We start from the raw sequence: 24,864 nt of genomic DNA on the forward strand, positions 1-24,864 counted from the left end.
TTTAAAGCTGAATTCAACTTCCAATCCTATCTGTTACTTGAATAAAGATCCTCGTCTTGATGACTTAGAAATCATGCCAAGTAGGGGGTGAGAAAATGGCTCAGTGAGTAAGAGTGGTCACCGTGTAAGTGTAAGGACCTAAAGTCCAATTCCCAGCTTCTACATGAGAGCCTGGAGGGGTTGTCCATGTGCCTTGTAACACTGTGGCAAGATTTCAGGGCTTGCTAGCTGCAAGAGATCCAGGTTCAGGGAGAGATCCTGTCTGAGGAATAACATGGAAAGTGGTAGAGCAGGACTTCCCCAGGCTTCTGCAGGTGACTATGGGTGTGGGTGCCCCCACACAGGCATGCTCATGTGCATCCATGCACACATACACAGACATACACAAGTATGTCAAATATTTATTCCTGGCCTATTGCATTAGTCAGGGTCCTCTAAAGGAACAGAACTGATAGAATGAAAGTATATATATTTAAGAGGGGGTTTATTAGGGTGGCTTCAGGCTGTAGTCTAGATAGTCCAACAATGGCTGTTTCCCAGTGTAAAGGCCAAGATCCAGGAGTTGCTCAGTCCACAAAGCTGGGTGTCTTATCAGTTCTAAGCTGTGTTGGAGTTGGAGGGAATTTTTAGAGAGCTGTTGTTCTTCAGTCTATGTTAGAATCCCCAAGAGAAAAAAGAAGAAAAAAAAAAAAAAAGAATCTCAAAGAGGTAGGCTCTAAGGACGCCATCAAAGGAATGTCTCAGCCACAGGATAGATGCACTTGCCAGTGAGAGTGAAGACAAAAAGGCAAAAAGCAGAAGCTTCCTTTTTAGTCCTTTTACATAGACTTCCACCAGGAGGCGTGGCCGGGATTTAAGGTGGGTCTTCCTACTTCAAATGACCCAATCAAGAAAATCACCCAACAGGCATGCCCAGCTGCTAGTGTTTTTAGCTGTTTTCGGGTGTAGTCAAGTTGACCAGCAAGATTAGCCATCACACCTGCTAAGTAGGAGGTGATTTTGAAGCAGGTGGAGGATGAGGGTGTTCACCACCATGCTTGAATCCTGAGATGTCCAGCTTGTAAGGATTCATGGCCTGAATCAGAGCAGTCTCTTCCTCCTAGTCCCTATGTGGCTGAACCTCAGTCTTCTTCCTCTTGATTGAGAAATACTCAGGGGCTCCAGATATATGTCTAATATCCCTTGCTGGAAATGTATTATGTCTTATTTCTTGGTGCATATTACTTCTGGAAAAGATCTTAAAGACTACAGTGAACCAATCAAGGGGGAAAGGAAGAGGGTTATAGGTGAATGAGAAGACTGTTCACTGGGCATGAGCCAATCTTTAGTTTTTGGTCCCAGCACCACACAAACTAGATATTGTGGTGCTGGCCTGTAATCCCAACACTCTGGAGATAAAGTCAGGAGAATTAGAAGGTCAAACTCAGCTATACAGCAAGTTTGAAGCCAGCTTGGTTCAATAATATATTGGCCATTTAATTTGCAGCCAGTTTTCCGTTTTTGACATGTCTTTCTTCTCTCAGGACATTACTGAACCACTAAGCAATTTCAGCTAGAGATGTGATCTCTCTAAGTCTTGGCTTCTTTATGTATAAATGGAATGGCTTCAGTTATTCTTATATAAAATAATTCTTTTTATTAATTCTTTAAGATTTCATTCATTCCTATACTGTGTTTTGATCATGTTCAATCCCACTTCTTCCCCTAACTCATCACAGATCCAACACCGACCTTCATACCCCTCCAAATCTGTGTTCCTTTTTCTTTGTTTTCTTACTAGAGTAGGGATTGGGCAGTGGGATACATCCAATGGGCATGCTTGACCTACCAAGAGCCATACCTTTAAGGAAAACTGGCAATCCCTTCCCCAGAAGGCATAAACTATTAAGAGCCCCTCAGTTAGCTGTAGGGGCTAATGTTCCCCTCCCTCCCCAGTGCTGGGATGTTGATGGATTTGATCTTATGCAGATCTTACACAGGCAACCACAGCTGTTATAAGTTCATGCCTGCATTGGTTTTGTCATATCTTAGAGACATTGTATTGCTCTAGTCATTCCCAACCTCCGGCTCTTACAATCATCCCATTACCTCTTCTGTAATGGTACCTGAGCTTTAGAGAGAAGGGTGATATGGATGTTCAGGTTGTGGCTAAGCACTCCACAGACACTTACTCTCCTCACTTTGATCAGTTGTTAGGTTCCTTCCATTACACAAAGTAACTTCTCTGGTGATGCCCAAGAGCTTCATAAACCTATGAGTATAGAAATACAACTTTAGAGGACAATTTGACATGAGGCATTTAGCAAAATAACAACAGTGGTTTCACACCTAGGGCCTGTGAGCTCCCCAACCATGGGTTCTTAGCCAAATTGACAGTACCAGAAATGTACCTGTGGAATGGGCCTTACATCCAATGAGAAAGGGGTTGGTTACACACATCATATTTGTACCATTGTTGCACCCATAGACATATCTTGCCACAGCAGTCATTATCATAGCTCACAAGATTCACAGCTGGATAAGACAGCTATGACCTTTTCCCCAGAGGCCCAGTGCAACTTTGGGTGCTATGATAACTAGCTAGCAGAGTGAGCAGCAACCACATTCCTCTAATCCTGTGACCAAGGTATGCAATGTTTTCAGCAGTAGGGTCTTAACTGTAATCTTCTGGTGGACTCGGACCTTTATTTTTAAGGAAACTTCTGCTTCTCATTTTCTGGGGAGCTTCTGGTTATGATGGGAAAAAAAACTATAAAGAATTTTGTTCTTACCAGGTAGTGGTGGCTCGTGCCTTTAATCCCAGCACTTGGGAGGCAGAGGCAAGTGGATCTCTGAGTTTGAGGGCAACCTGGTCAACAGAGTGAGTTCCAGAACAGGAGATTTACCTCAGCAAGCACAAGGCCCTGGGTTCAGTCCTCAGCTCCAAAAAAGAACACACACACACACACACACACACACACACACACACACACACAGAGAGAGAGAGAGAGAGAGAGAGAGAGAGAGAGAGAGAGAGAGAGAGAGAGAGAGAGAGAGAGAGAGATGGGTCTGAGAGTAACAGACAGGTGGAGAAGAACCAGGCAATCAAATTAGCGATTTCTCTTGAATAAAACACTGCATTGACATTGTAATTGATTAATCATTGAGAGACAAAGAAACATGACAGAGGCAGTTAGCTGAAGAAGTCACTGCCCTCTGTAGCTACAAACAATTCAATGTTTTCAGTGGCTTCCCAAAAGCAAATTTGTCTCCCAAGAGACCAGAGCACTGGGGATCCTGACACTAGAAGACAAGGAACCCAGTCCCAAGTGTGTCCATGAACCTCACCAGGTATCACCAAAGTGACTGACAAGATTCTTACGGAGCCTTGCTTATTACGTGAGTATGGGGTTCAGAAGCAGTGGCTGCTGTAGAAACGCATAAAGTAGACCTGGGTCCTTCTCCCCTGGCTGTTCTTAGACTACTAGGGAGATGGGGCAACAAACTCTGTGCCTTTGGGGAATTGACAGAAATAAAATTGATATTAGGGGATAGAACCCCAAACCTTCTACCCTTGGGAGGTAGGAGGAGAGATACCTGTCCATCATGGACCCACAGCTGGACCTAGGGAGGAATGGCTGCAAATGCTCTACCTCTGAGAATCTTGCACAGTGACTGTCTGGGAGTAAAGCTTCACAGCAATTTCTACAAAGAGCTGGGAGGGTTTCCTTGATAGAAAAGGGAAAAGCACATGGAGGCCTGGAGTGAGACCCAGAGCAAAGCAGAGACCTGAACTGTAGAGGAGGCATTAATGTTAGCACCCCCTTTGCAAGCCATGCATGCTCACCCCAAAGCAAAGGAATCAGAAGAGTAATATGAAGCTCCTGATTAGCTCACTCTTCGCTTACTCAGTAATTAAGTGCCTGTCATCTACAAGCGTAAAGTTGTTTGTCTCCATCTGTGCTCTCATACAAGACAACCAGCTTTCATGAAAAAAAAAAATGAGCTGTACCACATACTGGCATGTTTTTAAGAGCGACACAGCAATCCAAAGAATCATAGCCATTCATGAAGTACTAATTACGGGCTGGAGAGATGGCTCAGTGGTTAAGAGCACCAGCCCCTTCCAGAGGTCCTGAGTTCAATTCCCAGCAACCACATGGTGGCTCACAACCATCTGTAATGAGATCTGGCGCCCTCTTCTGGCCTGCAGGGACACATGCAGACAGAATACTGTATAAATAAATAAATCTTTTTTTTTAAAAAAAAGAGGGGGTTAAAAAAAAAGAAATATGGATTGCAATGATCAGATTAGAGAATTAAAATAACTATGGTCAATATATTAATAAGTTTATTAGAAGAGTTAACATCATGCTACGTCAAATTCATTGGAGAGGCAGACTATGTGGAAAGTTTAAATGAAAGTGCTGGATCCCAAAAGCAGACAGACGGCAAAACATTCTGTCACTTAGGTTCATCGGGCCACTAGACACAACTGAGGAAAGAATCAAAGAACTAGACCACTGCTCCATAGAAATTACTCCAAGTGAAAGGACAAAGAAAAAGGCTCTAAAAGCTGAGGGGATCAGAGTCCCAAAAATGGACCACGTCAAAGACTGGACTTCCGTGTGGCTGAATCATCAGAAAGAGCAGAGAGAAAAAACAGGACAGAAAAAAAATCCGAATAACTAAAACGCTCCCGAAACCGGCAGACACAGGAATCATGCCTCCAGGAAGTGAGACTATGGGGCATTAGCAATGCAAAGGGCAGTGTCCATTCATAGCATAGTGAGGTAGGTGGCCAGAAAGGGAGTTTTATGCAAATGGAAAGGATACCATTAACAACTCTATGATAATAATTTTAACAACTTAGATGCAGTAGATAGTCTTGAAAACCACCAACTACCAAAGTCCAATTAAGAAAAATAATGACCTGAATACCTCTACTTTGTCTTCTAAATAAATTGAAAAGAAGATAAATAATTCATATCTAAAAACTCCAGCCCCAGATGGCTTCACCTGAATATTCTATTAAATATTTAAAGATGAAACAAAAGCAATTTTTCACAAAATTTTCCACACCATGAAAGAAGAAAAGAGCTTGCTGGCCTCTTTCATGTTGCCAGCACCTCCCAAATACCAAAATTAGACAGATACCTGGTGAGGAAGACCACCCAGCCATCAACACAGCTATAAAGGTCCCAACAACCTACAAGGAAATCAAATGCAACAATAGAGAAAAAGATAGTACACTGTGATCAAGTAGAATTGATTCCAGGGATGCACACTTTAGGATTTAAAATCCAAATGCTTAAAAAAGCACCCTAAAATTAACGCAATGGGGACAGAGAAAACCTTTTAAAAAGATTTCCATTACTGTGTGTTTATGTTTATGATATATGTAGTATGCATGCCACATGTGTGTGTGGAAGTCAGAGGGCCAGTTCTCTCCTCCTACCTTTCCGTGGGTCTCAGATTGAACTTGGACCACCAGGTTTGTCTTTACCCACCGAGCCAACTCAATGGCCCCAGACAAGAACTTGGACAGAATTCAGTAGCCATTCATGATACTGTTAGAAAGTAGGACTGAAAGACCAATGTGTTAATCTGATAAGGATTATCTACCAGATGCTTCCCCACTGAGCTCAGCAACAAGGCAAAGAAGCTTATTATTACCATTCTTGCTACACATACCCACTGCAGAGAAGGAAAAAAAAGAAAAGAAACAAACAAAATTCACATGGATTGGAAAGATGAGATAAAACTTGTCTCTATTTGCAAAATAGAGGTATATCTATGTAGAAGTTCCTGAAAAAGCTACAAAAATAGTTACTACAATTTTAAAATTTTATAATACAAAAGCAACATGAAGGTTTAGTGTTTCTACAAAGAGAAAAATAATTTTTTTAAATTTATTATAAATAACTTTCAAATAAAAAAAAACATTCCACGGTGAGATTAACCAGATCCAACATTTATACATCTCAATAAGATTCTGTGCAGTTAAAACAGCTGTTCTAAAGCCATGAAACCTCACTTTTGATTTCACACTTTCACTGTTAATAATATTTTATGTACTTATCCATCACCAAGAACTCAAAATATCAATGATAGAAGGAGAAAAACAATTAGCTTAATGACTTCTTCCATACTACATGTCCATTTTCTGAATTTCATTCTTCCCCATCACCTAATAGTACCCGTTCTTGTTCTTCTTTCTAAATTTATTCTGTATCCACATGTACATTTGTTTAAATGTATACATAAATATTATAGTCTATGATCTGCATATGAAGAAGAACATGTGGTTTCTTTCTTTCCAAGGTTATATGAACTTGCTTAATGTTATATGTCTAAGTCCATTCACACTATATGATTTCACTTTTCTTTAGAGCTAAATAGTATTCTATTTTACATTTTACGTATGTACCATGTGGTGGTTTGAATGAAAAAGGCCCCCATAGGCTCATAGGAAGTGGCATTATTTGAAAGGATTACAAGATGTGACCTTGTTGGAGGAGGTGTGTCACTGAGGGTGAGCTTTGAGTTTTCAAATGCTCAAGCCAGGCCCAGTGTCTCTCTCTTTTCCTGCTGCCTGCCAATCCAGATATAGAACTCTCAGCTCCTTGTCTACCTACACAACGTTATGCTTCTAGCCATGATGATAACGGACTAAACCTCTAAACCTGTAAGCCAGTCCCAATTAAATGTTTTACTTTGTAATAGTTTCCATGGTCATGGTGTCTCTTTATAGCAATAGAAACCCTAACTAAGACATACCAGATTTTCATCATCCATTTATCTGTTGGTAGACAATTAAATGGTTCCATTTCTTTGCTCTGGTGGATAGAGCAGCAGTAAACATGGGGTGTAGATATTTCTGTAGTAGAGTATGGAGTTCACTGGGTGTATACATTTTTAAATTCAGAGTTTCTGTTTAAAATTTCAGTGTTCTATATACTAGCACAAGTAATTATAAATTAAGATAATAATATTATAATAGCAGCATCAAAACTATGAAATATTTAAGTATAAACCTTATGAAAGAAGCTAATACTGAAAAGCCTCAACAAAATAAAGTTTAGGAGTACCTTAAAATAAAGGAGTTGGGGCAAGAAAGATGACTCAGCTGTTAAGAGCACACGCTGCTCTTGCTGAGGACCTGGGTTCAATTCTCAACACCCATGTGGTAGCTCACAACCATCTATAACTAGTTCCAAGGCTTTTGACACCGTCTTCTGACCTCTCTGGGTACCAGATACACATGTGGTACACAGACATACATGCAGTCAAAACTCTCATATACATAAAATTGAATAAATCTTTTAAAAAATGGAGATTGATCAGTTGTTGAAATACTCGTCATTCAAACAAGAGGATTGGAGTTCAGATGCTGCGTGGGTCCAGCAGCCTGCCTATAGTTTTCACCTTGGAAAGTGGAGACAATGGATCTTCAGAGCAAGGTGTCTAATGATACTAAACATATCAGTAGATCTGGGTTCAAGTGACAGACCCTGCCTGAAAAAATAAGGTAGAATGATTGAGGAAAATCCTTGACATCAACATCGGGTCTTCACGTGCGCATGCACATACACACACACACACACACACACACACACACACACACACACACACACCTAGACATATGTGGACATACAAACATACATGTAAATTTCTATACATACATGTATGTTGTGTGTTCAAAACATACAAAGAATACATACTAAAATAAAGAGGTAACTTAAATGGAGAAATGGACTTCAGAATTTCTTAGTTGCAATGTCACTATAATGTCACGTATCCTCAATCTACTCTTCAGCTGCAATACAATTCAAATCCAAATCCAATCGTGACTGTAATAGAAACTGACAACTGTACTCTAAAATTTCTTTAGAAAGACCAGAAAATGAGAATAGATAAAAACAGTTCTGAGGCAGAGCAATGGTGGATGGCTGTGTGACCTGATATCCTGACCTACATGAAGCCAGCAAGTTTAGACAGGGTCCTACTAACAAAACAGAAGACATGTAGGTTAATAAGACAGAAGAGAGAGTTCAAAAACAGTCTTACAGGTGTATGGCTGATTTCTTTTTAGTCAAAGTATAAAGCAACTATATTCAACTAATGCTGCTATAGAAATTGGGTGTCTGGGGCTGACAAGATGGCTCAGAGGTTAAGAGCACTGGCTGCTCTTTCAGAGGTCCTGAGTTCAATTCCCAGCAATCACATGGTGGCCCACAACCATCTGTAATGAGATCTGGTGCCCTCTTCTGGACTGCAGACATACATACACATGCAGAACACACTCAGATAGATAGATAGATAGATAGATAGATAGATAGATAGATAGATAGATAGATAGATAGATAGATGATAGATAGCTGATATAGATATAGATAGATAGATAGAGATTATAAATAAATCTAGAAAAAAGAAATTGGGTGTCCGTGGGCTGGAGAGATGGCTTGGTGGTTAAGAGCACTTGCTGTTCTTTCATGGCTGGAGTGTGTTTCTAGCACCCAGATTAGGTGTATTGCAAACACCTGTAACTCCAGCTCCAGGGCACCCTTATGTGCAAACACATACACACAAATAAGTAAATAGACAGATAAATAACATTTTTAAAGCAGGTGGCTGGGTAGATAACTTAGTGGTTAAGAGTGGGCATTGCCCTTACAAAGGACCAAAGTCAGTTCCCAGCACCCATGTCAGGTGGCTCTCAGCTGCCTATAACTCCAGCTCCCAGAGACTCAACATTCTGCCTGGTCTCCACAGACACTGCCTGCATATGTATGAACACACACACACACACACACACACACACACACACACACACACACTACACAGAATTTTTAAAATACTTTTTAAAATTGGGTGTCCATAAATAAAGTAGATTCAGGCTTAACACCTTGTGAAAAAAGCAACTCAAATGGGTTGTAGACATAAACAGAAGGACAAGAACGATAAAAATTCCAGAAGAAAACATAGAAATAAATATTTATAGACAGACATTGGGGGAGGATTTCAAAAAATATACAAACGATTATCTATAAAGGAAAAATGACTAAATTAGAGTTGATTAAAATCAAGAGTTTCTGGTATTTGAAGTAGACTGTTTTGAAAATAAAAATATAAACCTATATGCCATTAAGAATTTGTTTCCAGAATATGCAAGAGTCTTAACATGAATGAAACTCTTCAAATCCATTAAAGAAAGAAATAATCCATTTCTAAAATGTGCAAAATATATGAACAGGCATTCCCTGCATGGAAGGCAAGATAGCTCATAAAATATACCATCAGTCATCAAAGAAATGTAAACTAAGATCAAATGCAGCAACACCACCTGGCCTTTAGAAAAATGCAACTTTTCAAAACTGAAAATGAAATTAAAGTAAGTTAAAAAGAATACCAAGTACTACTGGGAGGTGGTGGCGCACACCTTTAATCCCAGCACTCAGGAGGCAGAGGCACGTGGATCTCTGTGAGTTTAAGACTAGCCTGATCTACAGAATGAGCTCCAGGACAGCCTAGGCTGTTCCACGGAGAAACTCTGGGAATTGGAGAGATGGCTTAGCATTTAAGAGTATTTGCTGCTCTTGCAGGGAGCCAGTCTAAGATATGGTTCCCAGCACCTACATGGCAGCTTATAAATCTGTGACTCCTTTTTCAGGGTATCTAATGCACTTTTCTGGTCTCTGGTCTCTGATGACACTAGTTTTGCACATGGGGCATGTATATATATGCAGGCAAACACACATACACATAAAATAAAAATAAATAAATATTTTTCAAATAAATAAGCACTGTCACTAAAGTGAATATTCATTTTGAATGTATTAGCAGTCTGGTGGTGCTCTGGAGCACTCTGGTAGCTCCAAATGTTCCTGAACAAGCAAGCACAGAAGTTCCGATGGGTCTTGAGTTCTATTGAGGCTTAACACACATTCAGGTTATGTGTTTATTCTAGGGCCCAAATCCAGGTTCTGACCTTGAACACAGATGGCCCTCCAACCTCTGTGGTCCTGCAGGCTGGAGTCCACCACTCACCAGATATCCTCAGCTTCCACCTCTGCTCCTGACCCTTCCCACCTCCCAGCTTTGTACACACCTGCTCCCTTTGGGGTGCATCTTCCAACTGTCACTTGAAACTTTAGCTACAGTTTCAAGATCATTTCGGATCTCCCCACCTCCATGCAGCTGCTTCAGCGGTGATCTGCCCATCGAGATTGTAGCAATTTCAGTCCCTGTGAACTCTCCTGAAAGTCATACAGGTGCACACCACACTGCTGAGCCCCACACTTCGTCCAGGGGTTGTAAACCCAACCTGATCTGGTGGTGGTATTCCCCTCCATCCAATCCTGCCGAACAATGGTGGTGTTCTCCTTTTGCCTCTTATCCAATTCAACTTTGTCCCATCATTCTTTGGGTGTTTTTTTTTTTCTTTTTCATTATTGTGAGTGTTTCACATAGCCAGCCACCCTTGCACATCTACTTACACATCAAGGATCTAGACTTGTCTGTCAACTTACCCTATGTGCCTCATTCAGGGCTTTATACATAAGAGATGCCAAATTTTTAATTGTTGGGTTGAATTGATTTATAAACCCTGGATATAAAACTATGAGCTCACTAAACTGGTGCCAGCTTTCTGTAGAAACGCATTACTAATAAGATTGGGGAATCATTGTTTTGTAGTTACACATGGGACCACACACCTTTCTGGTAATGTTTGTTTGCCAAACTATTTCCTTTGCTAAACTGCCCTTAGGCCTCTAGTTCATTTGAATTATTGATGACAGCCGTGTCTTAGTAATCCCAAACCATGTAAAGAAGTGAATAATTCAGTTTCCATTGTTGGCCCAAACAAGTAATTTGAAATCAGCAGACAGATCTTCTGCCATCTCCTTCTGGGCATCCAACAGACACTGTCTTAATTTTCCCCATCAAATGACAGATGCTACTTGGCCAGCTTTCCCCGGTATCTGGTCTCTCTGAGGTTGCAATGTGGTTTTGAAGATGTTCTCAGTCTGGGTCCAAGGTTCCCTGGATTCTGTTGCAGTCCCACCCATGCTAGACTTGGACACATGCTATATGACAGTTCCAGACTTGGACACATGCTATATGATAGTTCTAGACTTGGACACATGCTATATGACAGTTCTAGACTTGGACACATGCTATATGACAGTTCTAGACTTGGACACATGCTATATGACAGTTCTAGACTTGGATACATGCTATATGACAGTTCTAAACTTGGACACATGCTATATGACAGTTCTAGACTTGGACACATGCTATATGACACATGTTCTAGACTTGGACACATGCTATATGACAGCTCTAGACTTGGACACATGCTATATGATAACTTTAGCTATAGAATAGCTATAACCTTACTGGGCGGGCTAGTAGAAAATCCTCAAACATTTCCTTCCATTAGATTCTTGGAACCATTTCCATCTCTATGATTGCAGATGTGTTTTGGAGTAAGAAGTGCTGTTCGAATTTTAGATGGTCTTTTAATAATAATAATAATAATAATAATAATAATAATAATAACTCAGAGCCAGATATCAGGGTGAAAACTGAGATATCAGAGAAGTAGAACACCCAGCCACTAGTTCTTACCTCTACAAAATACTCAGCCTAAAGAGAATGAGTTCCTGTTTCCTTGTGTCTTATATACCTTTCTCTGCCCTGCCATACTACTTCCTGGGATTAAAGGCATGTGTGCTCCCCAAGCAAAGGCATGAGATCTCAAGTACTGTGATTAAAGGTGTGTGCCACCACTGTCTGGCTCTGTTTCTCTCCTAGACTCCATCAATCTTGTATATCCCAGTGTGGCCTTGAACTCACAGAGATCCAGACAGATCTCTGTCTCCCAAGTGATAGGATTAAAGGTGTGTGCCACCACTGCCTGACCTCTGTGCCTAATCTAGTGGCTGGCTCTGTCCTCTGATCCTCGGACAAGTGTATTAGAGTACACAATATAACACCACAAAGAAGCCCCTAAGACCTGGATGTTATTTGACATCATTGGCCTTACACATGTGGGAACACCACTATATTATTCACAGTAAGTTTTCCCACTCCTCTCTGTCCCTTTCACAGCTTCTGACAGTTGCTGTCAAGCAGCTTAGGAACAGTCTGCTTTTGAGAGGGAGTCACCATGACTCTGAGAGAATTCCACCCCAGGAGCTTCAGTATTGATTACGAGAGCCTCATAACTGTGAAGGAAGTTCCTGCAGGACATGATTCTGGGATTTTGATTACTTGGGAGTTTTGATAGTTTTCCCAATATTGCCGTCTCAAGATCAGGAGACAGACACTGAAGAATAGCTGGTGCACCACAGGGTCACCAACTTGATACCACAATCTCACCTGGCCCTGCTTTGGCTGCTCTATGGGGATTAAGCTCTAGGAACATGTATCTAGGGTCAGACACGGATGTAGTCCATGTCAATTGTGTTTTCATACTCTAACCTGTGCTTTCTCGCTAAGGGTACAGTTTCAATGTATTAATCAGTATTGGAACCTATTAGCCAATGCTCTGTTTAGAGCACTGTGTTGGAGGTGGTGGGAAATACTAGGAAAGAATATGAAAGTTTATTGGAATGCTCATACCTGATTCAAACTTGTGGGAATGACCACAGCAAAGTGAAGTTCAGAGTACTGGACACAGAGATCATTCTTGGACATTTAGGAAGCCAAAAAATGCCACCCTGATTGTTATGAGCTCTGTGCCATTTTTAATGCCCCGAGGCTCAGAAAATGGTAGGCAGATGTCCTTTTGTTACTGACAAGGTCAGAATTGAAAATGTAGTTTAAAGTATGCTCACATGTGTGATCAAAACTGAGCCTCCTTCCACTTCCCTAGCATTGAATTCACCAAAGTTAAAGGCATGTGCCAGGCATAAATCTGTGAGTCGTTTCTGTATAAGACCTTGGAGAGCAGGCCAAAGATACCCAGAGGTTAAGCAGCTGGTCCAAGGGAATAAGCCAGGGATCTACATGCTGAGTTCATTGCCAGCCTCACTAGGAAGGTCTCACTCTGCCTGCCATGGGAAGAAGAGTCGAGATAGAGAGAATGCAGAAGTTATATTTTTCAGTACTTCTGAAAAAGCAGAAGCTTTTGTTCTTTGGACCAAAATCTTGGGCAAAGTGGGACACATGGGTCTGGGAGTCTAGAGACACAGATGGCCAGGTTACAGTGGGGTGGAAACTCAGGCACAATTCACCACTCTATATTTTAGACAGCCTTATGAGCTATTGTGTGAATGTCTCATCCTGTTGTAATCTGCAGCCTCTTTCCTTCCATTTCCCTTTGGAAGCTTCCCTGGGTATTTTGTTTATCAGCTTGCCATAGTGATAAACTGAGATGTGGAAAATGTCTAATCAGGTAAATTTCCCACTTGAAACTAAGAAGATTGAGAAGGGCAATGTGAGTCAGGCCACAGCAGGATATGGCGAGTTCTCTGTGATTTCCATATCCAAGTACAGCAGGTCACTGAGTGTCTGACGGCCCTTCCCTGAGTAAGGCTGTGATGGAAGTGAAGAGTCAGCTGTTAACCACCCAGCATGATCCCTTCTGATGGCTGGTTGCTTAGAAAAGTGCTGAATCTGGGAAGGAGGAGGAAGAAGACAGCAAATATTTATTGTTCTATGTGCAAGATTTCAACCTACACACACACACACACACACACACACACACACACACACACACACAAATATGTAGATACATACTGTTCAAATGATGTGTCCCCCCACAGTCTTAGGCATTTGAATACTTTATCCCCGATTGGTAAGTTGGTTTGGGAAGGTGTAAGAGATTTAGCCATGCTGGAGGAGGTAATGTCCACTGGAGGCAGGCTTTGAAACCGAAAAGATTCACACCATTTTCAGTTTCCTCCCTACTTCCTGCTTACAGTTCCAGATAGGAGCTCTCAGCTGCATTCGCCATGCCTACCTGATGCCACACTTCCCAAATGTGTAGTGGTAGACTCTTATCCCTCTGGGTAAACCCTCTCTTCTATAAGCTACATTGGTCATGGTGTTTTAGCACAGCAATGGAAAAGTAGCTACTAATATACATATGTGCATATTTATGGGTGTGTATTTATGACTATATATGTATAGTCTAACACATATTTGTTTTGTTTTTTTAATTAAAATATAATTACATCATTTCCCCCTCCCTCTCCCTCCTCCAACTCACTCCTCCCGTATCCCTCCCTGCTCCTTTTCAAATCATGACCTCATACTCTTTATTACTATTGGTGTGTGTGTGTATGTGTGTGTGTGTGTGTGTGTGTGTGTGTGTGTGTGTGTGTGTTTGTAGATGCAACCTGCTAAGTCCATTTAGTGTTGTTTGTATGATAATTTTTAGGGCTGACCACTTAAAATCAGATCACTGTTTGGGGTGCTCATTTCTGGGGAAGGCTAATAATCCTCCCTTCTCTCTCTAGTTTTTAATTGCCTATATCAAGGGGTAGGATCCATGAGACCTATGGCAATGTGGGTTGTTGCTCAGGTCTTGTTTAAGTAACCATACTGTTGGGATTTCATGGGAGTAGTAGGTCTCCTGTCATACACAGAAGACTCAGTCTTACAGCAGACTTCCTGGCCCTCTGACTCTCACAGTCTTTCCAGCTCACTCTTGACAATGTTCCCTGAGTCTTAAAAGTAAGGGAAGTGTCGCAAATGTGTCGACTGGGGCCGGAGACACCACAGTCAGGTGTCTTCTGCATTTTGACCAATTAGAGCTTTTTGTAGTCGTCTCCATCTATAAAAAGAAGACCCATTGTTGAGGACTGAGAACTGTATTTGTCTGCGGGAATAAGGATATGTATTTGCAATACAGTTAGGAATTATACTGGTTTAGGGAAGTGCTAATAGCACGCTCTCCTCTGAGATGTAAACCTCACTAGCCATTGGCTAGATTTCCAGTACTATACATGATTTTCCTCCTGTCTAACTGGTCGTAAGGCCAATTAGAAAGCTGTTGATTATGACCCAAATATGAGTACTACAATTGCACATTTAGAGGTATTTGCTGTGCAGATCACTGTTATGGTTCCTGGGCATCACAGCTGGGTAGGGATACTGAGTGCTTTCTTTCCTTGGAAGCTTGTATAGCATCTTCTACTAGTATGAAAGCTACTCCTCAGAGGGGAAACTTTTGAGTCAGATTCCTCCAAATCCTGCATCCTTCATTCCTCATTCACAGATATATTAAGAACGTTGTCAGTTACAGGCACAAAAGGGTGAGGAATTTTCCCTGAAGCAGGAAGGAGGTAGTTAAAATTCAGTCCTGAGTCCTTGCTCACCTTACCAGGCTGATGAACTGAGGATGATTATCCGTTACAATTAGTGTGTCAGCTGGCCTGGTGGGAGCCCAGCCCTCTGATCTAGAGAGGCCATGCCTCCTCTGGTCATTCTAATATGTTCCTAGAGCCACATGGGCAGGGAAAAGAGGAAGGCAATAGGGCTGGATGTCTAGATAAGATGTCTCTTTTCAAAAAACCCACCACCCTTCATTGGTCCCATTGTTAGGGTACAAGTGCCCTGAAGCATCCCTGACTCAGAGGCAATCCTGAGAAGTCTGGGAGTCTGTACTCTGAATTAAAAAGGCACAAACAGGAGGAAAAATGGAGGTCCTTTCCCTCTGAAAAATCTTCAAACCAAAACCTTTCTATATCTCAAGATCTCCAACTAGAACATAACACTGAATTAGTTGTGCAAATTACAAACTATAAGCTGAAAATTACTCATTCAATCCACTTGTCCATTTTCCCCTAATTTGGAAGACTTCACTTTGGCAATAAAGAGTAGAACAAGATTCATGCACTTTCCAACATACTTATAGAGGAGATCTTTTCTACGCTTCTGGATTCCTCAATAACTTCATCTCTGCATGGCTACTGATCATCATCATCTTCATTATCCTGGTATAGAAGTGGGTGGAGTGTTTTATAAATGTGAAGGGAAGATGGAGTTGCTCAGATCTGGCCCTGTGTTTTATCAGAGTCAGTAGATTATTGGAGGGGCTTGAAAAGGTTACCAAATAAAGTCACCTGAAGCTGAGATGATTTCCACCTTGCCTGTGGTCATTGGGAAGGTAAGAAGAAAGAAGTGGATGTGGTGGTACACACCTCTAACACCAGCACTTCAGAGAGGGTTTGAAACACCCTGTCTCAAAAACATTAAAAAGTAATATGGGCTGGAGATATGACTCAGAGGTTAAGAGCACCGACTGTTCTTCCAGAGGTCCTGAGTTCAATTTCCAGCACTTACATGGTGGCTCACAACCATTGGTAATGAGATCTGACACCCTCTTCTGTATACATAATAAATAAATAAAACTTTAAAAATAAATAAATAAATAAATAAATAAATAAATAAAAAGTACTACTATTAATAACACAAGAGCAAGAATGATAAGAGAACCATGGTGCCAATTTGGAATCATTTCAACTCTTCTAAAGAAGGAAGATGAAATGAAAATACCCCCAAAATAACTGAAATGTGTTCCCAAATGGTTTAATTCCACTCTACTCTCCAGTCTCCTTCCTCCAAGAGGATTTCTCCATGAATATTCTCTTGTCTTTAACCTGTCAAGGTTTTGCCTACTGATTTCCCTTTTCCAAAATAAGGTCAAGAGATGGTTGAGTGGATTTTTGCAGCAGAAATGAAAGATTAATAAAACATTATATTAGTCTGGAAAGTTTTCAGATCCTTAAAAAAATGAACATTAGGGCCAGGGAGATGGTTCAGCAGGCAAAGGCACCTGTCCCTAAGCCTGGCAACTTGAGGATGATATCAGAATAAACAGAGTAAAGGAGAGAGGTGACTCCCCAAAGCTAGCATCTGACCTCTACACATGGGCTTTAGGATGGATGTGCATGTATGCACACGTACACACACACACACACACACACACACACACACACACACACACACACATGCACACACATGCACACACACACATGCACACACACACATGCACACACACGCACATACACACAAAATAAATAAAGCATTTTTTAAAGACGAAGCACTGATGAAATGAGGATAATGGAGAGGAGGAAGAAAGGGAAGGGGATAGGGACTAAGGGAGGCAAATGACACAGTGTAGTATTTTCATCGCTTTATTGGGAAAGGTCTGGCTTGAGTCTGACATCAGAAGACATTGTTCTGTGATAAGTGAGTTTCCTTTGAGAGCTTCTGTTTCCTTAGTTTAGAAACAAGGGTGAGCTAGGTGTCCTGAAGTTCCTGGATCCTTGCCTGTGTCTTCCATTAGTCCTGTTCTTTCAGGCACCGTTATTCCCATGTGGCAGCCATAGAAAACCTGACATCAGTGAGTTAACGAGTCCCAGAACTTGGGAAGAAAGGGCCAGTACAGTGGGTATGTTTCAAAACAGGAGATGTCTTGGAGCCCCCAAAGTGCTATTATTCATTCTTTTATTATCAGTAACAAAGATTTCACCTTCAAGGTTGAAATAAATGAAGCTAGAGCTCACAGTAATTAAGTTTCCTGCAGTAACTCAAAATATTCATCAGCAGCTAACTGGGAGCCTGGAAGTTGTTTGCAGTTGCAGGATCTTTTGTCTTGGTCAAGACATTTTTTAAAATACTTGTTTACATTTCTATACAATTATGGAAACAACAGCCTGCACACGTGTGGATGATAAATGACACTGTGGTTTGGCTAGTTGCATGAATTACTCTGAAGCACAGCAGATGAGGAGGCTAATGTCTTTCTACTCCCTGTGATGCTGACCAGAGATCATCAGATGTCTGCCCTGGCTGCTACTCCACAAACCCATCAGGCCTGGCTGCTGTTGTTATCCAGGCTTCTGCTTGTGTCCTAGTGACGAGGAATCTCTTCATTCACTCCGATCACCACCTTCTACCAATCTTAAGAAAACAATAATTAGAAATGGGTTTTAGCTGTGCATAGTGGCAAAACACCCAGTAATCCCTGAACTAAGGGGCAGAGGCAGGAGGATCACTGTACATTTGAGGCCAGCTTGATCTACATAACAAGTTCTAGGCCAGCCAGGGATATATTTGTGAGGCCCTGTCTCTAACAAAAAAATGAAGGTAAAAGAAAAAAAGGTCTAGTGTGATGTCATGTTTTCTCTAATTTTTACCTAATTTTGAGACACAGGACACTTGCTCAGACAAAAAAGGACATAGAAATAAACAGCAGGACTGGGCCTTCGCCTCTAGGGAACATCTTGACTCAAGTGCTCTGCTTAAGGAATGAGTGTTTCTGCAACACACGTTATACACTTTGGACCCCAGATTCTATATAGATACATAAACTCATCTTGTTACATATGAGATGAAAATAGAGAGAATTGTCTGAGGGGATGAGAGAGACTGAAGAAATGGAAAAGACAGAAAAAGAAATGGGGTAGAAGGGTAGGTGGAGAAACATGGCCCACGTTCATTATATATTTATATTGAAATATCCTCCTTCCAAGGCCAGGTGTGGTGGCACATGCCTTCAATCCCAGTGCTTGGGAGGCAGAGGCAGGTGGCCAGCCTGGTCTACAAAGTGAATTCCATGACAGCTAGGGCTGTTACACAGAGAAATTCTGTCTCAAAAAAAATTCTTATAAAATCCAGTACTGTAGACAACTTAACAGATACATCTATAACACAATCCCTACACCTAAGGCTCAGAGACTAGATGAGTTAGAAATATTGTAAGAACCAGAGGCTTAGGACATCTGCTACTTCTATATGACAGGGAGGTTATACTCACAGAATTTCAACAATGTGATTGCCTAAATAAGACCAACACAATGACAAAGGCAGTTGACATGCCAACATGGATGGAGAAATTCCATGAGACCCAGGCCCTAGATGAAGAGCTACAGGCAGTTAATGGATGGATGGAGAGAGAGAGAGAGAGAGAGAGAGAGAAAGAGAGAGAGAGAGAGACTCCTTCAAGGATGGGCCCCTTGGTATACTATTCATTCCAAGTGGTCAGACATAAACACACACACATATGAGCAACAACAAGTAGACTCACTCAGTAGGTTGTATTTGTGAGTGAGTGACTGCGGTGTGTGTGTGTGTGTGTGTGTGTGTGTGTGTGTGTGTGTGTGTGTGTGTGTGAATATAAAGGAAAGGCCATGACTTTGAGATGGAGTCAGGGAGGACACAGAAGGAACTGGATGGTGTGAATACATTATTAATCTATGAAATTCTCAAAAGCATTAAATTAATAAAAAGAAATTAAAGACACCAATAAATGAAAAGATATCCCTCACTAAGGAAGTATTCCTACAAATGCAACATCCAACTGTCATTAAGTTCCGTAAGCTCAGCTGCCTTCCTTGGTAGGCATGGATCTCTCCAACCTTAGTTCCTTACATATGAGGGGGATTTCAAGAGAAGGTTAAGAAAGCAGATGTGTTGCTCCACTATTCACAATGGCCAAGTTACAGAATCAGGCTAGCTGTCCACCAGCAGCTCCACAGATGAACATGATGTGGAATATATGCACAACACAGTATGATTTGCCCACAGAAAGGATAATAATGGTGGGCCATGTTCATGAAGATGAATGCAGCAGGAGATCATGATGTTATGTGAACTAAGTCATTCAGGAAAACCAATATCATGCTTTTCTCACATTTGTAGATCTTCTATTTTATATAGTTGTATGAAACCATATGCTATATAAGATATGATAATAGAAGTGAGACTCCCTGACAGAAATGAATGGGAATAACAAGACAGAGGGATGAGAAAGGGCAGAGGAGGGTGAATGTGGTCCAAGTACATGACAGACTTCTATGAAAATGTCTCTGTGAAACTCATCACTGTGTGTGCCAGTGGAAAAGGATGCCTGTTAAAGAAAATGATTTTAAGACACAGATGGGTGAGACATTTGGAGAGGTCCCCAGAACACAGTGACCAATGAGTGCTGCTTCTGTTATCTCTCATCAAATAAGCATTTTTATTCCATGCTTCCAATTTTCCCATTCACTTTTGAAGATTTGGCTCACCAGATACTCAGATTAAAATCCATGATGGCACATGTTCTAAGATCAAGTCTATCACAGAGAGACCAGAAGTGTCCCAAAAGGACTATTTAGCTTTAGGTACCAATGGGAAAACGTCTTCCAAATACAGCATCCTTCTTGGTGCTTGTCCACAGCTATCACTATTGCTGTTCATTAGATCATCTCCCTTGAAGTCCCTCTGTCCTGCTTCTGAACAACTTGCCACTTTAACTAGAGTGATACTGAATACCTACCTAGCACTTTGTCTAAAAGTAGCTGTTGAGCAATGCCCACACCTGTGCGGCTGCACCGACCTGTCTGTCCTCACTGCCCTATGACGTGCGTATAGGGTCACTGCCCCCAGCCAAAGGCCAACAGGAATAGAGAGACAGCCAGATGTGGTGAGAAGGTTCCTGAGGCATCTCAGTAAGTGAGTTCTAGGGTGTTAGGGCTTCAGGTTTCTGTTAGGTAATTTGGGGATGTGCTTGAGGAAGCAAGGTTTTTTTCATGATTGGATATTGGTGGGAACCGAGGGGAGGGGGGTTCTAAAATTAGGTAAGCTAAGCTGTAGTAAATAAACCACACTGAGTTAGCTTGGCTAAGGCATGTGTGGTCATTTTTATGGCTCAAATAATGTTCACATTTTTGTGTGTGTTCAGTCTCAATTACAAGGTCTCAGTTTTGCCTCGGTTCATCATGAATGCCCACAGTATGACCCTACCTGTGACAATGTTCTATGAAACTGTTTCCCAGAAAGCTGAAGGCTCAATCCAGATCCCAGAAACAGAGATATGGCTGAGGGTTGCATGTCAGTCCCCAGGTGTCACAGCTGGCTTTTGCCTTTCTCAGTGACAAAAAGAAGTCTGAGAGTTTGTCCACAGCCACGCAGCTAATAAACTGAGGGGCCACGATGCTAATACAATTCTTCCTGCCTCTAAGTTTAGTCACATGGTAGTATACAAGCTTATGAAAAAGTCTGTTTTATCTGCCTGATTTCCCAGGAGAATCCCGCTGAGCTTCTTGACAGAATCCATGGAGAGAATTGCATTCAGTCTCAAGAATAGGGCTGTCTGCTGATCTCAGTGAGATCCCAAGTCTAATTAACTTACCTAAGTTCAGTGGCAGCCATTTTCCCTCCCCTTTCCACATCTCTGGTGGAGATGGGTTTTTTGATCATTATGTGAAGAAACACTGACTGTTGATCTCCAGTATGGCTCATTTTAGACTGTATCATGATTTTATAATACATGCTAATTCTCTTCTGTGACTTTATACTGAGTGTCTGGAGCTAGGGACTGTGCCAGCTTCAGGGATGGGTAACAGCAGCTGGTCTGATATTGCCTAGTAGACAGATGTCTGGCCCTTGAAATAACTGTTAGTCCAAAATGCAAACAAGCTGTGTTCTCAACAAGACATCCTCACAGCAGACCAACCCAATGTCTCCTGATACTGAAACCTTAATTTAACAGAACAGCCTTTGTGGTGCAAGGGTCCAGCAGTAACAATGCTGATGATGGTCATAGAGAGACCCCCTGACAAGGCTAGCCTGATGTCCATCTGGAGATTCAATCTTCAGTAGGAATGTGGGGCCTTATATGGGTCAGTGAGCCATCTCTTCTCTGCTTAACTCCCCACACTACAAACAATGAGATGTAGAGCCTAACACAGGGTGTATTTTAAGAGTTACTGGGGGTTGGAGATTTAGCTCAGTGGTAGAGTGCTTGCCTAGCAAGTACAAGGCCCTAGGTTTGGTCCTCAGCTCCGGGAAAAAAAAAAAAAGTTACTGTGGGGTGCTGGAGAGCAGGCTCAGAGGTTAAAAATCCCTGGGAATCCAACATCCCCACCCTGTAGTTCTACCCTGTCACCTGGAAAGAGGTGTTTGCACACTTAGACCTATATACACAATCTCTCCTCGATGCTTAGCTCCAGCCATTCAGGTCTGAGTAGATGGCCCATGTCATAACTAAGTATCTTTGCATATTCCTGATCTACCTGCCCACTGAAACCTTTCATTTTCTTAACCTTAATGTATGTGTTCCTCTAACTGTAACACTCAATACTGAAGAAATACCTGCACAAATGCACATAAGAATATGTCCAAGAATGTTCATGTTATTTTTTGCATTAACAAGAAAATAGAGACAAGTTCCTGAGCAGGTTAAACAATCTACTTATATCTATTTGTGGTTGCCATGGAGATAGAGAAATAAAGACAGTTCAGAATAGATGAACATGGAAAGGCCCTCATAGTGTGTTGTACTGGTAGCCCTGGAGGACAAGGGCATACAATCCCTACATGGTAGTCAGTCTCTCCTGGAGAAAGAAATAGATGGGAAGGAAATTTCATATTCCTGCTTTGGTTCCTCAGGAGCCCAGGTCTCCCAAACAACGCTTGACTAGGAAATTTGATCATATATAGCATTCACATGTGTGTTCTGCTCTTTTCCAATCAAAATTTTACATTGTTTCTTTGAGCAAATCAGATATCATGAGCAGTTTCCACAAAGACACAGTAGACTCAGAGTAAGCCATTGTGGTCTTTGCTGGGGTATATCTGACCATCATTCACAAAACCTGCAATCAGGGGTTGGGGATTTAGCTCAGTGGTAGAGCTCTGGGTTCAATCCTCAGCTACACACACACACACACACACACACACACACACACACACAATCCTGCAATCAAATTCTTAATTTACCACTGACTTGATCTCTGACTTGTAATTTTGCTTTACTCTGTGGGTTTCACTTTTCTTCTCATGCACTGAGGAAAGAGGGACAGAAAATATTTCCATGGTCTCTTTGGTACAGGGTGTTAGTCTTCTGCTGTCAAGCAGTGTGCTGTTTTAGTAAGGATAACAATTTGCCATAATTTTTAATGATTGTAAGCACTGCTTTTATGTGTTTTAACCAGTCTGTTATAGCAACTCCGTCTATGTGGTTAACACTATTACCCCCACTTTATGTAAGAAGACACTGAAGTCCAGAGATTAAACATATTACTCAAAAATCACATGGCTCTAACAATGCGGAACTTGGGCCGATTTCCAGGCAGTGTGGCTCCAGGATCTATGACTACAACCGCTCTGTAATGTTGCATTGGAGGGTTGTTGTCCTGCTGCCTAAGTATCCATTTTTAAAAAATGGTGTTGAGGGGGAAAAATGTGAAAAGCCAATATGAAAACTGTGGCTGGTAAAATTGTCTCTGTAAAAGGCCAAATGCAAAAAGGGAGAAAAGTTCTATTCCTGTATATGAACATTTTAGGATACATTTCTTCTATATGCTATAATGTGGTCCTAGCTACTACATACTTCCGTGTAACAAAAAGTGCATTAAAAAAAAAAAGAGGTCTCTGCTACAGCATTCTTGTGCCTCTTTTTCCTCTGAAAATAACATCATCAATTGCACCCCACGTTGATGCTCTCAATTTTAATTTCACAGATGAAAGAACTCGGTGTCATCTTCTACAACTGCAGCTGCCTGGTCCTAGATTTACAAAGGATCTTTGCTTTATATAGCTCATTAAAATTCAAGAGCAGAGTACCTCAGACCTGGTCCAAGAGACTCTACGGAGTGTATGACAATGAGAAGAAGCTTCAACTCCAGTTGAATGAAACCAAGTCACAAGCCTTTGTGTCGGTGAGTCATGCACCCTTACTGCTTCATTGCCCCTCAACTTTTGTCCCCCCAAGGCTTGGTATACCAGCCCCTCAGACTCCTCCCTAACCCCCCTCACATCCCAATCTCATGGCCTCTTTTTCTTATAACCCACTGAGTTCTGTTAGCACTGCCCATGTGGGCATAGGTGTAAGGCCATTGACTGTAGCATGGGCAGCATCCCAGAAACCACACCTTTGAGGAAAACTGACTCTGTCCCTTAGAAGCCATGATCTGCCAATAGTCTCAGCTAGAGGTGGTCCTTGGGATCCCTCCCATATCATGGAAAGCTGACTGGCTTGATGTTATTATGTTGGTCTTACATGCAACCACAACTACTGTATGGGTTCATGAGTACAATAGCCCTGTCATGTCCAGAAGACACTATTGAGCTACTGACCTCAATACAGTCCCCACTGACCTCTGCTCTTACAATCTTTCTGCACTTCCTTTTGCAACGTTCCCTGAGCCTGTGGGAGGGGAGTGCAGAAGAGCCCATTGTGGCCATTTTACAAAAGAAGACATTAAAAACATTCCAGTGGTACAAAGTCCATCCCATGGGAAGCACCACTGGGGCCCAAGCTCTGAGGGCTGATAGCTGATGAGCCCTTCATCCATGATTCCCACATGTACCTAACAGTAGAACCTTGCTGAGACAAATCTGAGGGAACTCAGTATAGAAAACAGACAAAGCCAGAGCTGATATATTTGCTTGGGGCAGGCCAGCACAAAGCTACCCCTGATGTCTTCTGACTCTGGTGAAAACTAGTACCTCATCCTTACTTCCTGTCATCACCCCACGACCCTTCCACCATGCTGTTACTAGGAAATGGGAGTGTGTATATCTAGGCCTCTGATCACAGTCTTTCCAAATTCTAGAACCACTAAGAATTAGCACCTGACCTAGGGTGAGACCTCACGAGTTGGACCTTAATCACACTCCTGAGTTCATCCTGATGTTCAGCAAGTCTTCTCTAAACCATGTTCCTACGTGACTGCTGTTCTTTCTCCCTGAATGGGTGCCAGGGTATTTATGCTAGCAACTCTTATGTACCAGAGAACATTTATCAGAGAGTAGTAAATAATATCCTTTTTACCCTTTTTATGTAAAAGCACAATCTGAATGTCTAGAAGACAGTACCAGGTGGTCAAAAGGAGGGTGAAGTTTTTGTGTAAAATAACAAATTCACATAAATGTGAA

At 41.6% G+C, this 24,864-nt stretch overlaps 1 protein-coding gene across 5 annotated transcripts in view; it reads left to right on the forward strand.

Annotated features, from left to right (window-relative positions):
- The window catches only part of Pld5 (phospholipase D family member 5), a 322,478-nt gene that overhangs the window by 270,352 nt on the left and 27,262 nt on the right, over positions 1–24,864 (forward strand). For all 5 annotated transcript variants that reach the window (XM_036202790.1, XM_036202791.1, XM_036202792.1 and 2 more), the window contains one exon: positions 23,448–23,645. In XM_036202790.1, the coding sequence (XP_036058683.1) occupies positions 23,448–23,645 (198 nt within the window). The remainder of the gene's footprint in view (positions 1–23,447; positions 23,646–24,864) is intronic.

This window comes from Onychomys torridus, chromosome 11 (assembly GCF_903995425.1).
Source record: "Onychomys torridus chromosome 11, mOncTor1.1, whole genome shotgun sequence".
In the NCBI taxonomy this organism is placed as follows: Eukaryota; Metazoa; Chordata; class Mammalia; order Rodentia; family Cricetidae; genus Onychomys; species Onychomys torridus.